At 37.0% G+C, this 13,430-nt stretch overlaps 2 protein-coding genes and 1 long non-coding RNA gene across 5 annotated transcripts in view; all 3 read right to left on the bottom strand.

The window, feature by feature from the left end:
* Window positions 1-2,608, bottom strand: part of LOC129789363 (uncharacterized) — a 28,111-nt gene extending 25,503 nt beyond the window's left edge. Inside the window, exon 1 of the mRNA XM_055826144.1 lies at window positions 1,990-2,608. Coding sequence (XP_055682119.1) covers window positions 1,990-2,063 — 74 coding nt within the window. The 5' untranslated portion in view covers window positions 2,064-2,608. The remainder of the gene's footprint in view (window positions 1-1,989) is intronic.
* Window positions 2,609-3,621: 1,013 nt separating this feature from the next.
* LOC129789304 (polycomb protein Sfmbt) lies at window positions 3,622-11,126 on the bottom strand. 3 transcript variants are annotated; one of them, XM_055826024.1, is made up of 8 exons: window positions 10,970-11,126; window positions 10,297-10,484; window positions 7,984-8,560; window positions 5,724-7,023; window positions 5,463-5,652; window positions 5,031-5,292; window positions 4,619-4,962; window positions 3,622-4,528 (listed from the first exon to the last, which is right to left on the bottom strand). In XM_055826024.1, the coding sequence occupies exons 1-8, from the start codon at window positions 10,980-10,982 to the stop codon at window positions 4,181-4,183; spliced, it is 3,222 nt and encodes a 1,073-aa protein (XP_055681999.1). In that variant the 5' UTR covers window positions 10,983-11,126; the 3' UTR covers window positions 3,622-4,180. The 3 variants fall into 3 exon arrangements, with proteins under 3 accessions (XP_055681999.1, XP_055682000.1, XP_055681998.1); XM_055826025.1 differs by lacking the exon at window positions 10,297-10,484 and having other exon boundaries at window positions 10,970-11,112; XM_055826023.1 differs by lacking the exon at window positions 10,970-11,126 and having other exon boundaries at window positions 10,297-10,665.
* Window positions 11,127-11,425: 299 nt separating this feature from the next.
* On the bottom strand, window positions 11,426-13,141 carry LOC129789504 (uncharacterized). The gene is made up of 2 exons (XR_008750458.1): window positions 12,692-13,141; window positions 11,426-12,599 (listed from the first exon to the last, which is right to left on the bottom strand). It is a non-coding gene; the product is annotated as an uncharacterized LOC129789504 (long non-coding RNA).
* Window positions 13,142-13,430: the final 289 nt, after the last annotated feature.

Raw genomic sequence — 13,430 nt, forward strand, 5'->3', positions numbered from 1 at the left:
TTTCTCAAGCTTAACCCACTTAGCGTCTCTGAACACCCTGTTTTTTTTTTAAACTCACGTCACAAGGCAATGGTATCATAAAGGAGAGACTTTTTGGACGTACGAGATACAACACGCCGGAAATTGCGTCATGAACAAAAGTGCCATTTTCCACAATCGAGAGTCAGCTGTCTGAGTGATTCATCGACGTTGAATTCTCTCAAAATGGCACTTAACTGAATATATAAGAAACAGTGACTGTTGTATTGAGATCGGGCATCATCATACATCTTTCATTTGATAAGTATGGTGCTGATGAAGAAAAACAAATAGGAGAGAGAATAAAATATATACATATATTGCCGTTTTTTACGTAATCTGCACTGGGGAAGAAGTATAATTCAGTCCTCGAGTGAAAACGACAAAGTACGAGAATCCAACTACGCTACGCTGTTGACTCTCTTCAGCCGCCGCCTGATTTGGTTCATAGCACGTTCGCACACTAGCAAATAGGTCTCCTGCATCATTGTGGTGGTGCACCGATCGATGATGATATGAAAAGCCTTCGTGGACTTTCTCTCTCACTCTTGCCTTCTAGTATCTCTATTTTTGATACCGTTCAGCTGAGTTTGTGCGTGTGGGTATTTTCAAGTGAGAATCCTCTATAAAATTTCACAGCAATTGTAATTGGTAATTTCAACCTCTTCTAATTATTAGCTAGTATTAAAATCTAGAAAACATAAAGATAGTTTTCATCCCATCATATCAGTATTAATCTAACAACATCATTGACATTATTTTTTAATACGATTAAAAAAAAACTGATTCAAATCAGATTGGATTCAAATAAGAAATCACAAGACTCTGCTTAAGATAACCTATACTAAAATAAACAAAGCCGACCACAGGTCTTAAAAAAATTTTAAATTAGTTTTTTTTTCTTTAACCTCACCCAGTCAACCTAAGATATTAACCTAAGAACCTAAGAATTTCAAAGGTTTTTAGGTCGCTGAATAGGTCCCACTACTTTATTCCTAATACAGGTAGGAACCTTTTGCGTTTCTACATCAACTAATATATGAAAAGTCTACGCACAGGTGATCTTTTATTTGTAAAATATCGTACCCAATAACATGTGCACGTTATCTGTCTTTTTTGTGTGATCTTTTTTTGGAACATGTGCTTTCTAGACCACTGATGACGAGGACATTAAGCACGCATATATCTATTAAACTTTCTTAACACCTATAAAAGATGAACTGCTACAATATACAATGGTAAAACAACTAATTTAAGAAAAATCACTTTCGACTTGAGTCAGCTGTGCTTTACTCGGATATCTATTGAGATTTCTTCGACCTTCCTCGGAAAGGTTACTTCGCCACTCGCACCAGGCGGCTGTGCCCGGAAATCGTCAGCAAAACGTTTTATGTAGATATAAAATTCGGTTTGGGAGATTCACAGAATGTGGCGCAATGATTAAGCTGCGAGGGTGGTCAAAACAGCTGAAGAAAATGCGTGTTTGGAGAGGCCTGCGAGGGTGTTTGCATGTAGCTGCGGCTGCCGCCACATGCAAATATATGCCGCCTGTTCTCTATCACACGCGACAAATGTGGATTTTTTACCCACAGATGGTCAGACAGCGACGTCAAGAATTTTGCATTAGATATTTGCGGTGCGTGCATGTGTGTGTGTGTACTGTGGGTAATGTGAGACGCGCACGGCAGGTAAATGTGTAGCAAAATACGACGCAGAATGGCAAATTCCAATCAGGGCTCTATTTCATGCCTCAAATTTTGTATTCTTTTTTTTTCAGGCACGCCTTGCATGTGTGCGTCGCCGGCAGCGACAGTGTGTGGCCGCCAACTGGCTGCGGCGCATACCGTGTGATCACACGCTAAAACGAACGCCGCCCGCGGAGAAAAAAAAACTCAAGACCATTCTTCCTTCAGGCCACCCCTCCCTTTTCGGGATACTACAGATGGATTAAAAAAAACTCGCTATACTCACATGAATTTCTCGTCGCTCTTTTGGAGAGCCTCCATCATAACAAATTCATCACTCTTGTTACCCACAATTGACATTTTGCACACAACACGCCGCAAGCACTAGATTTTTCTCTTTTGACCCGGGGAAAAAGGTATTGGAAAATGTTCTTCTGTAGGTCACAGAAATTAGCCGATTGGGGCAATTTCGTGTTCACAACACACAGAAAACCACCAAACACTGATTCACTATGTCAAAGTGATGAATAGTACAAAAATTGTGAGATTTTTCTCCACCGAAAAAATGCACCTCACATCGAACAGCGTGAACTCGCGAAGACTCTGAAGATTTCTGGTGGCGGGAAACAGCTGAGGCCCGTGTGGATGACGCTATTTCACCGAACTGTAAAGTTCCGCGAACTGGGCGGAAACATCTAATAGATTTTTCACCACTTTTCTCTATTCAATTTTAATTCATAGCTATGCAAAATTACTCAGAGCTCCCATAGGTACAGTTATGTGCAACACACCAGTTTTATTTTGGTCAAAATTTTCTTTTTCTTTAGCAAACTATTTCTGTCTCGCCGGAGAAATGGGTTGTTCTGCGTTTCGAACATCGAATTCGCGGGCTCGGCGTCCTCCAATGGGCAGTCAAAATTTTACTGTGCAATACAAAACAGTCAAAATTTAACTGATACTCGGAGCACGCCATTTTTGCACAGTCAAAATTTGACTGAAAATACTGGCGGAATATTTAGTTTTTCGCGATTTTCTCACGTTTTCCAGGATTTCTCCGCCGGGTAAGGTTTCCTAGGATCAGAGGCGGTTCTGTGGAAGGAAAAGTCGGAAAAGTATAACAGAAAATAGTATTTTCTTGCAGCCGCCAAGGGGTTTTGGCACAGTACTCTGATTTTCGCGGTGAAACCAAAAAAATACATAAAAATAACGTTTTCTGAGCAGACTCATTTTTGGGGCGCCAAAACTTGACGGATGCCTCAGGGGGGCCCAAAGTACGTTCAGTAAAAATTTGGGGGCGCAACTCGCCGGATTTTTTTGTGGAATTTGCACGACTTTTTCTGGCGCGGATTTTGAGAGTTTTGAACTGACGATGCGAATCGACGCGGCGTCGCTTCCTGGTCACAAAAACCCGATTTTTCCATGAAATTTTGTCGGAAAACGCGAGAAAATTGCGAAAAACCTTCCGTGGGAGTGAAACAGTATCAGTGACGTGCACTGTCTCATTTTATCTTATGCAAACTAAACAGCGCCATATAACGTCTGGTATATAAATAATAAAATTTGAACTTTAACGAACTTTTTTTTGCATTTCAACAAAATTCGTGATTTCCTTGTTTTTCCGCCAATTTTTTCTCACAAAACACGTTTTTGGGGCACCTGTGACACTTACGGGTGCTCCGGAGAGCCGCTTTGTGCGGAAATTGGGGCTCGCAGAAAATTTGACGGTTGGGATTAAATTTTTGAAATTTTTATGGTTGGGGATTTTACACGCCCTTTTTGTGTGAAGGACCTTATTCATTTTGAGTATGTTTTGGTGCCTAATTCTTTTCTAATATGCATCTAATTTAATGTAAAAAAAAAGTAAGATTAATAGGCGTTAGAAGAATCTTATAAGAGACATTCATAAGAAAGACACTCATTTTGAGAGTTTTGATATCTAAATAACTTATATTTTCTACTTTCATTCAGTGTGCTGCAAATATACATTATTTTTTTCTTTGAGACTTCAATTACAAAAAAAGGGATGCCTTAGAATGATTTTCCGGACAACTGCACTATATATGGCATTTTTTAAATTATTTACAACTCCACACTTCCTCACAGCTGTTTTTTTTTATACAACTAATCCCTGATTCAGTTTATTTCCCATTTGATGTTATAACGTCCAAAAGAAATTACTGCAGTGAGTCTCGCAGGAGGCAAATCACTGGATTTTGATCAAAAAAAAAAAATAGACAAATTGCTTATCTCTTGCCTCGTGTCTGAAGTTCTGGCTGTGGGTGGTGAGTACATGAAAACATACCAATGTTTTATTAGGACAACTTGCTAAATCTCTATACCCACCCTTACGACTACATTTTATATACATACACATAGGTAGGTAGGTGCACAAAGCTATTAAAACAATTTTTAGATCTCAAATTTACACTGTGTTTTTGCCGCGCACAAAAGAACACATCATAAATTATTTAGTGATACTATAAAAAGTTTTTGATGCGCCTGGATTGTGTGGGATTTAGCTTGCACTTCAGTTGCTGAATGAGATCATAAATTTTAAGTGAGGGCCCCACTTTCATTCCAAGCATCGTGATTATCTCGTCTTTTGTCAGCTCCAGCAGACGCTTTCCGTCTACTTTGTTGCGACTGAAGGTGTCACAGTATGCTGTCCAGTCATTTACACGCAGAAATGTTGCAACATCAAAGATGTTCCATACATCAGGACACAATTCCATATCACTCCCCGTTGCCGGTGGTGGTGCGGTATCTGGACAGCTTCCCATAGCATTCAGTCGTGGGATATATTTTGGGCTGCTCACTAAAGAGTTCTGTAGATCACAAATAAAAAGGAACTTATTTTTAAAAATTCAAATCTTAAAAAATATGTAATGTAAAATAGAGAAAGAAAAAATACAAACCCCGATGTAGCTTGTTGCTTTTCTTTCGGACGGTGGATTGGAAAGTGGAGATGTGGATGACGAAGATGGAGCTACCGGCTTGATTTTCTCAGAATTGCTGACAGTGGCAAACGAAGATGATGTATCACTATGTTCGGTCTGAATTGTTTGCTCGGAGATGTCGCTCTCACCACCACTTAGTTCCTCCTCATCCTCCGAGTGAGACTGCTCCTTCTTTATGGATAGCATTTGGGTGAATTTTGAACCTTCCGGTCGCCTTTCTATGCTCCTCGCTATTTTATTCACACTTTCTTTTTCCACCTTCGGGGTTGATGGAGATGTGGTATTTTTCATTCCTTTTCTCCCTGTGAAAGTTATAAAACAAAAAAACAATTAAATCCACAACTCACAACTCTCATCTAAATTTACTCACCTCTCCCTTTCTTTTTACTTCGTTTCTTTACTGGAATTGGCTTCAATGGAGACATTAATTTGGGACCCTCAAGTCGATGCTTCACCATCACACACCAACCAACAGGGAATATGTCTGGCGATTCACAATCCAACCACTGATCGTATTCGTCTTCCCACCCATCAAAATGTATTTTCAACAGACGTCCCACGACACGCGATATCGTAGCTACGCACACCAAACGGGGATCCATTAAATCCGCACATTCGATTTTCATGTTCACCTGAAAATGCATTTTTTTCTTTGAAAATTTATACTGCTCTAATACAATTTTAACTAAGGAATTTCATATTATGAAGTTGAAGATACTTTTCAAATATAAAAAAAGAACTTTTTGAAGAAAAGAATTGATTGAAAAATTGGCAGACTATAAGGCAAATATAAGGTTCTGACTTGAAATTTGTGATGTGGCACTTCCATGTTGAAAAGTTCCTCTCCAGCTGCCGGGCTACCGGTAGACTTCAAGTAATCATCCCAGTTAAACTTGTTAGGTGTATAGCCCGCCGGTGGGGTCAGCTGAATATTATTTCTCGCGCAGAAGCCCACAGGAAAAATACACGGGGATTTTTCATGGTAGCAGAACCTTTGTAAGAAAAAAGAAATATGAGAAATGTCGTGGAATAAAGGTATGTCTCATACGTAAAATATACTCACCAATCAGTACCATTCGCTATAGGATCGTAGAAGTCAATACGGATCATCATGTAGCCAAATTTGAGAACCGCCATCACTGTTGCAACACAAATTGACGAGAGATTAAGGGGATCAATTGCTTCGAGTTTCATTCCTTCTCGGAACAAGGACACCTTGCCATCTAAATAGTATTCTTCGTAAGTGAAATTCATCTTGAAGAGATCATGCGTTGTGTCATCAGGCATAAGTTCAATCATTGAATCATTAGCCTGACCCATGCGATTCATGTAGTACATAGGGGCAGATATTCTATGGCCAACCGTTGTTGCCCATCCAACAGGATGAATAAGTGAAGAATCCTCATGACACCAGAACCCATTGTCATCGACATCATCGTAGTAGCGCACATACAATCGCTTTCCCACAATCTTCTGAATTGTGGCCACTTTCACCTGGGATATACGATTTTTGTCCACCACTTCCAACTGCTGTCCAGGTCGAAAACGTGACTTGAAGCTCTCACTGAGTTTGTTGTAAAATGTCGTCGGAAGGGTGCGAGCATTGGAGAGGCGATTCGTCAAGAATGTTTTCCAATCCGAATACTTTTTTGCTATTGTCTTTGGGGGGATGAGAGGCTTTCCGCGTGTAGCACACCACCCTACGTGATGAACTTCCGATGAGCATAGATTCACCCAGAAATCATGACTGGCATCGTCGTCAAAGCCCTCATAGCGGAGGAGCCCCTTGTACCCCTGAATACGTAGCAATGACGCCACCCAAAATGAATGAGGAACATACCCGGCAACAGCTGTTGTCATTTGACTCTCCTTATCACAGTCAGTATTTTCTACTTCCACTTTCATACCCACTGAAACTTTTGACCACACATCGTACCCCGGAACGTGCCGAAAGCACGTAACTGGTGCCGCTACAAAGTCCTCTTTCCCCAATTCAGGAGTCCAATCAAATGAATCACCTGGACGTCGTCGTACGGTTTCAATTTTTTCTTCCTCCACACACATTGGTTCCATTTTAACAGGCATCAATTGTGGCATCTCTTCCTGTGGCATCACATCACGAAACAATTCACTACTGCTCGACGATGACTCCTTCACCGGTTTGTACATAAATTTGTAATTTGTATTGGGAACAGTTGATGCTTTCAGAGATAACTCAAAATCTTCCAATGTTGATGCTTCCATGATGCTTTTACGATCTGAACTCGTGCCGAAGTTCCTTGCACAGGACATGCTGCAGAAACGTCGTTCTTTCGTGTAGAAAGAGTGCTTTACGCCAATGGCGCCACACTTTTCACAAACAGCTGCGAGCAAATATTTAAAATCGAGACATGTTACTTTTTTTGTGTGATATTTCTTAGGCATTATATTATTCTGATTCGTCCCAGAACGTACATTTTGGGGAAGATTAGAAATAAAAAAAAAATAGTCCATTAATTGTAATATCCTAATGTAAATTAAAATGTGATTATAAATCATTGTATGATAAATCTAAGGGAAAATAATCTGTTATCCTTAAAATTTTATCCAAAAAACAAACTTATACTTTGAACAGTGAAAAGAAAAAAAAAAGACTTTAGCTCAAAGAAATCTTTTTTGATACATATTTGATAAATATTAGGGCTGTAGGTATCTTAAAAGAACCCAGCTAAAACCTTAAGAATGCTTCTCAGCCAAAAGTTTTTTTTAGCAATTCATTTTTTTTTAATTTAAACCTTTTGTCTACTAAATTAGAGAAATGTTTTTTTTTGTATTCTAGGACGATTCAGGTAAGTTTTGTTTAACTAACAAGATTAAGAGAATATGTACAATTATTTTATGGCGTTTAGCTAGTATTTGTTGCATAAGAATTTAAAGTTTAACTACTTGTAACCTATATTATCAAAAAAAAAACATTGAATAAGCGGTGCAACAGCATTGACAGTTTCCAAATGAAAATGGTTGTGTATGATAGAAACTTTATGTGATATAACTTTTCTACTGCAGCGTGTAATCCCAAAAGTGGAGAAAAATGTTTTGTTTGATTACATTGTACAAATTATAAAAGATAAAAAATTACAAAATAATTCAAACTCTTAAATAATTCATTTAATCCCCCAAATATTTTCGTAATTGCTTTCTTTGTTAAAATAAATATCGAATTGCAATAAAAAAATATAAAAGATAATAACATAGAATATTCTTCTATGTAAAATATAAAATAAAAAATATATTTAATAATAAATTAGAATAAAAATATAAAATAAAAAAAAAACACAACCTACCCATGCCGTCTTTTTGTATAGGAATTTCTGAGGGATCGACATTTCCTTCGTACGCAATAGGTGTCTTTAGAACCAATCCCGGCCTTTTAACAGGCCTTATTTTTCTAAATGTGTCTTTACAATCAAGGCTTGTTTGCGTGGCAATTGATTGTTGTTTTGGGGATACAGCTCCCATGGAGAATTCATCGCTGCTATCCACCTGTGGTTGCTGCTGCTGCATTATGAAGTCACTTATATCGAATTCCGATACCATCTCAACCCCATTATCAAGTCCAAATGGACGGTACCGAAAATTACCCTGGTGCTCATTGTTTAGGAGGATTTGCTGTTGTTGCTGTTGAAAGTGCTCCTGGAGACTCTCGTTGTCGAGCTCAGACAGCGGTATGGGATTAATTTTGTACGCTGTCGCGTCAAGACAATTGTTCACAGGTGCAGCCGCCACCTGCACCTGAATCGGACCCGCCGAGGTTACATGAGCCGGTAAACTGTACAGCGACTGGTGCTGCTCGCCCGAAAGTTGTGTCGATGCCTGACCATTTGAGAAATCCGACACAACACCCATCATGGGACTAACATCCTGATGATAATACGATGATGTTAGTGTGGATACCATATAGAGGAGAGAGAAAAAATACGTCCACGTTTTACAAATTATCTTTTCTGCCCTCTTTGCCTTTATTGCACGCACACCTTTCGTGTTTTCATCCATAGCAATCAATGCACTCTCAATCATCTACCAACGCGATCCCTTTCCCCCGAAAAAGGGGAGAAAAAAGAAATGCAGCACACAATATCTTTTTTTTAAAATTTTTCCCTTGCACTCATCTCTTTCCTCGCATTGAGTTTATTGCAACGAAATGCGCATTTTTTTTTACAAACCACACTAAAATCCGCTTAAATCTTTCAAAAGCGCATAAATGGAATAAAGATTATTTTTTACGAAAAGAAAACAATTCGTTAAAAAAATAGACAAGCAGTTTAAAAAATATCATGCATTTGTGTTATTTATAGATATATTGCTGTTTCAGTGTTAATAAAAATTATACTAACAATTAGTACATATTTGTACATAGCCTTATGCTTTAAACGCTAATTTCGTGGAAGTACATACAGGGCTTTAAAAATATATTCTAAAAAAAATTTCATGCAGTTTTTGAAATTTTGTGTTTTTTATGTTAACTTGGTCCAAAGTTTTTGCATAATCTTCTATTAATTATGTATAGGCTTATCGAGGACTACATCTTAAAAAAAAACGGTTAAGTCGGTTCGGAGTCCATACAAAGTTAGCCGACTTAGTCGTTTTTTTTTACAATGTAGCCCTCGTTATGTTATATGGGGTTCTTATTCTGGAGGGAATAAACCAACGTTTTCGGAATGTAGCGATCCTAATTTGTGCTCATTCCAAATTTAATCACAATCTGACGACATTGAATTTTAAGAGTTAACACAGAAGCTGTGTGCTTCTTTGTAGAATCACAGCTAAAAGAGGATAATTAATCGTATTTTAAAAAGTAAGTTATATGGCGCCACAATCCTGTAAGCAATATGGAAACTGTGACAACTACTCCAAATACCTCAATTCTTATCTTAATCATAACATCTGAGTTCTTCGTCTGAGGAAAAACCTTACCCAGAAAAATTACACGTTTTCCCAGAGTTTTCGGTCACACTCGGAGTCTTCTTCAGTGGCTAATATTGAGAAGGACTTTTTTAAAATAAAAATAATTTTCCACTCACTCAACCGTGGGGAATTGATTCCCAATTTTTGGGTACGTCACATACAATTCTGTGGTACAATGAGATATCACCACACTAAGAAAAAGTTAACAGAAATCAAACTAACGCCTAACTACACTTTGTTGTGTTAAGCTACGCATAAAAAAACGATTCTACGATATCGCACTCGCCGTTCATCGTACTCAATGTATGAACAGGATAGTGATTCGTGATTCAACAACTTTTAAACTATACATTAAAAAAAAAAATTAAAATATACTACAGAATGTTCTGAATTGCATAGGCAATCTATTTTTTCTGGTGTAAAGTTTAATTAAGGAATTAGAATGTCTGGTAAAAAATCCGTTTAAGCTGTGTTTATAATAAGATCGATAAAGTAATAATATGTACATAAAATTATAGATAAGGTAATAGTATCACAGTCCAGCTGGACTGTGGTAGTATTTAACATTATATTCTATTAAATGCTAAGAAGGCAAAAAGCACCATAATAGCAACATTCATCCAGGAGAAAATTGTGTCTATCTAATTTCAACTAGTATTATTACAATGTACAGAAAAAAGTTGGGTGCTTACTTCAAAATTTACCATAGACTGCGTTTGTTGGCTAAGATCATCCATCACAGAAAGTCCCATGGACGATGGCAGGGATGTCTGGGCGATAAATGGATTTGTTGCATTTTCATCCATTATAATAGAATTGTGTCCCATCCACACCATTCTTAAATCAGCTGGATTCATATCAATTACATTTGCCTTGTAGACTACAAAAGAAATGGTCATCAGGTGGGTGTGTGCTGCTCTCCCAGCAAATGTGATCCGGAAGTTCCAGCAGAAGATACCCCCCTCCCGAAGTGAGGTTAGAAAGGAATGTTGCTTGTTCTATAGCCGGTCACTCCGTGTTTTCTTTGTGGGCTCAACTGAGTGTTTTTTTTACAATTCTAACTAGAACCATATTACAGAATGGAGATGGGGAAGGAAGTAATTGGCGAGTAATTTTCTTATTGCAAATCGATACATATTTGACATTTTCCTTTTGATTTTTTATACGTTCATTATACTCCAGATTTTCTACCAAGAAACATTTTCCCCCACAAACGACTCCCATAAACACAAAGTGCCGAAGAGTACCCCAAAAATACCGTATTTTATGAATTTATATTGTGGTTTTACAGCAAAAAATGATGGTGTGTTTGAAGCGGCTTGGGGGAAGACGCTGAAATTTTCCACCCAAAAACATTGTACTTACTATTAATATCCATTTATCTACAACACCATTCAACCCTCTGTACTCCAATATTTCATTAAACACTGATAAATTATTGATAAAATACTCTATTTAACCGAAAATACAATAAAGATTGGAAAAGCAAATCTTTGTTTGTTGTCAAAAAAATATTCACTTTACGAAATTTTCGGATTTTGATGTGATGTCAAAATTTAAATTTTTGAAATTCACCGTTATAACCTCTGAAAACCGTTAGAAAGGTTAGATATATTCTATATACTTTCAAGCCTTTCAAGGGAAAAATAAATTTTAATAAAGGAATAATTCAGTATTTACTTATTTTCGGCTTTATCTACTACCCGTGCATTTTGATCGACTAGAAACAAGTAGTTATTTTTGTCAAGACTGGGTAGGCCAAAATTGTTTTCTCCGTTTTCTCGAATTAGGTACTTGGCCCATATCAAGTGCATAATGTTCTTTAATCTTTTTAATTTTCAATTTATTTTTATCACTTCAATACATGTGTAATGATTACTTTCTTAAGTGATCTACCATAACCATGAGACTTGCTGATCATGATTTTAAAAAGTTGACCTCCTAGGTATACCGGGTCATCCCATTGGCTTTGAAAACATTTCGAGCAATGTCCGGCATGATATTTGATACATTACACCTTTCGCACGTCTCCGAAATGCTTGGAATAAAGAGCCATCAGCCAAGTTCCAGTGCCTAAACTCAATCTTTTCATTCGTACATTAATTATATGTTGTATTAAGAATTTTGTCAATGAACATCTGGAAGTGCCAACGTTACAAATGTGTAGACTTATCGGCTGATCTGTTGCATTCTTACAATGCAATTGAAAGAATCAGCAAAGCTTTCAAGTCTAAAATGATATAATGTTAAAAAATGAATTATAGACTATCAAAAACTAATAAAAGTTACATGAATTGTTAGAGTGAAACAGTCAACTCTCGATGATAACTTTCTTGGATAGAAAGTCCATTTTCTTCCATTAAACTTTTCCATAACCGCAATCTATAATGAATTTTTGGAGTTTTTGATAATATTTCAGGAACTGTGAACGACAGGATTTCTTCACTATGCATGGATGCTCGGAGTTTTTTCAATGGAACCATAGACAGACAATTATCATCGGATTCGCACCAATAGATGATTGGGTATCCTCCAAGAAAGCCCAAAACAGCAGAAAGACTTACGCAAGAAGAGAATTCTATGCGATTCTCTTCAATATTACTGATTTTTTCTCTTAATTCACTGAGGAATTGCTGCATCCTGGGAGAAGAAGTTTCCAAAATGACTGGTTTTTCAAGTTCACCAGAAACATTGATGAATATCGGGAGTTTCCCCTTAAATGAATCAAGAATCTTTGGTATGTTTACGATACAAATTTCTTCATTGAAACCGACGACGGTGCATCCTTCATTAATATACTTTTCAAGATGTAACTGATGCATTAGTTTCAGTAGGTCTGAAAAATGCGGCTGGGGTGGTCCACATATAAAACCCATCCGGACACCACAGTCAACAAGTGAGATCTGCTTCATCAAATGTCCAAGACGTTTCTGTAATTTTAAATGCCTCCGGGCGATCTCAGTAATCGCTTCTAGAGACATTATGGGCCTTGAAACTGTGGAAGGCATAAAAAAAACAACAACAAAATATGAAACATTCCTTAACTTGGGATCCAGACCATATTTAAAATTAAGAAATGTCACTAACTTATATAGTTGTGATCCCAATTCCATGAATAAATCGGAATTTTTTAGATATACTGTCAGAGCATTTTATCGTAGCACTTAAAAATCACTGCGTAGGTCAGCTTGAAGACTATCTGTGTGTTTGGTAAACTCTGATTTTTTTTTAGATTGTTTAGTTGGATTAGATAAATTCATGAGAAAGTTTAAAGCTGAAGGAGTTGAAGCAAAATTAGACACTTGTTGTATGTATGCATAAATGAACACATTACTGGACCCACTTGTTTACATCAAATAAAGGTGTTCAAGTATAATATCTCATTTGCTACAAGAGAGCTTAGATAAACATTGATGAAAAGAGCGTTGACTAGTCTAAGTTTATTATTTAGTGAATCCTGTTGGAGGCAAGAGGCAAGATAGTAATAACATTTAAAAGATTCAGCTCACAATAGCTAACAAGTTGACAAGAAACCATAATAAAAGCCTATAATCTAAAAAAAAGGTTGTCCAATATTTATCCGGTTCTTCAAAATAGATTCATTTGAGAGAATTTTCTTTTTGTTCAGTTTTTATAATTCAATTCATTTTGGTTCAATCCTTAAAAATATGTGTTTAATTGAATCAAAATTATAAGTTTTCAACCTTTCAAGTTAACTAAAGAAACAAACTTTATGTTTTATGACAATTTTCATGACTCTAGCTTAAAAAAGAAAAGATTTCCAAATTCTTAAGGTTTTTAGAATAATATGTATATTCAATAAGCT

Source organism: Lutzomyia longipalpis, chromosome 2 (assembly GCF_024334085.1).
Source record: "Lutzomyia longipalpis isolate SR_M1_2022 chromosome 2, ASM2433408v1".
In the NCBI taxonomy this organism is placed as follows: Eukaryota; Metazoa; Arthropoda; class Insecta; order Diptera; family Psychodidae; genus Lutzomyia; species Lutzomyia longipalpis.

Excerpts from the sequence above, each read along its gene's own strand:
- LOC129789304 (XM_055826023.1), bottom strand. The coding sequence starts at position 10,503 with ATGACCATTTCTTTTGTAGTCTACAAGGCAAATGTAATTGATATGAAT. Across the intron at positions 8,561-10,296 it reads AGTCTATGGTAAATTTTGAA|GATGTTAGTCCCATGATGGG; the intron begins GTAAGCACCCAA and ends TATTATCATCAG. Across the intron at positions 4,963-5,030 it reads AAGTAAAAAGAAAGGGAGAG|GGAGAAAAGGAATGAAAAAT; the intron begins GTGAGTAAATTT and ends TAACTTTCACAG.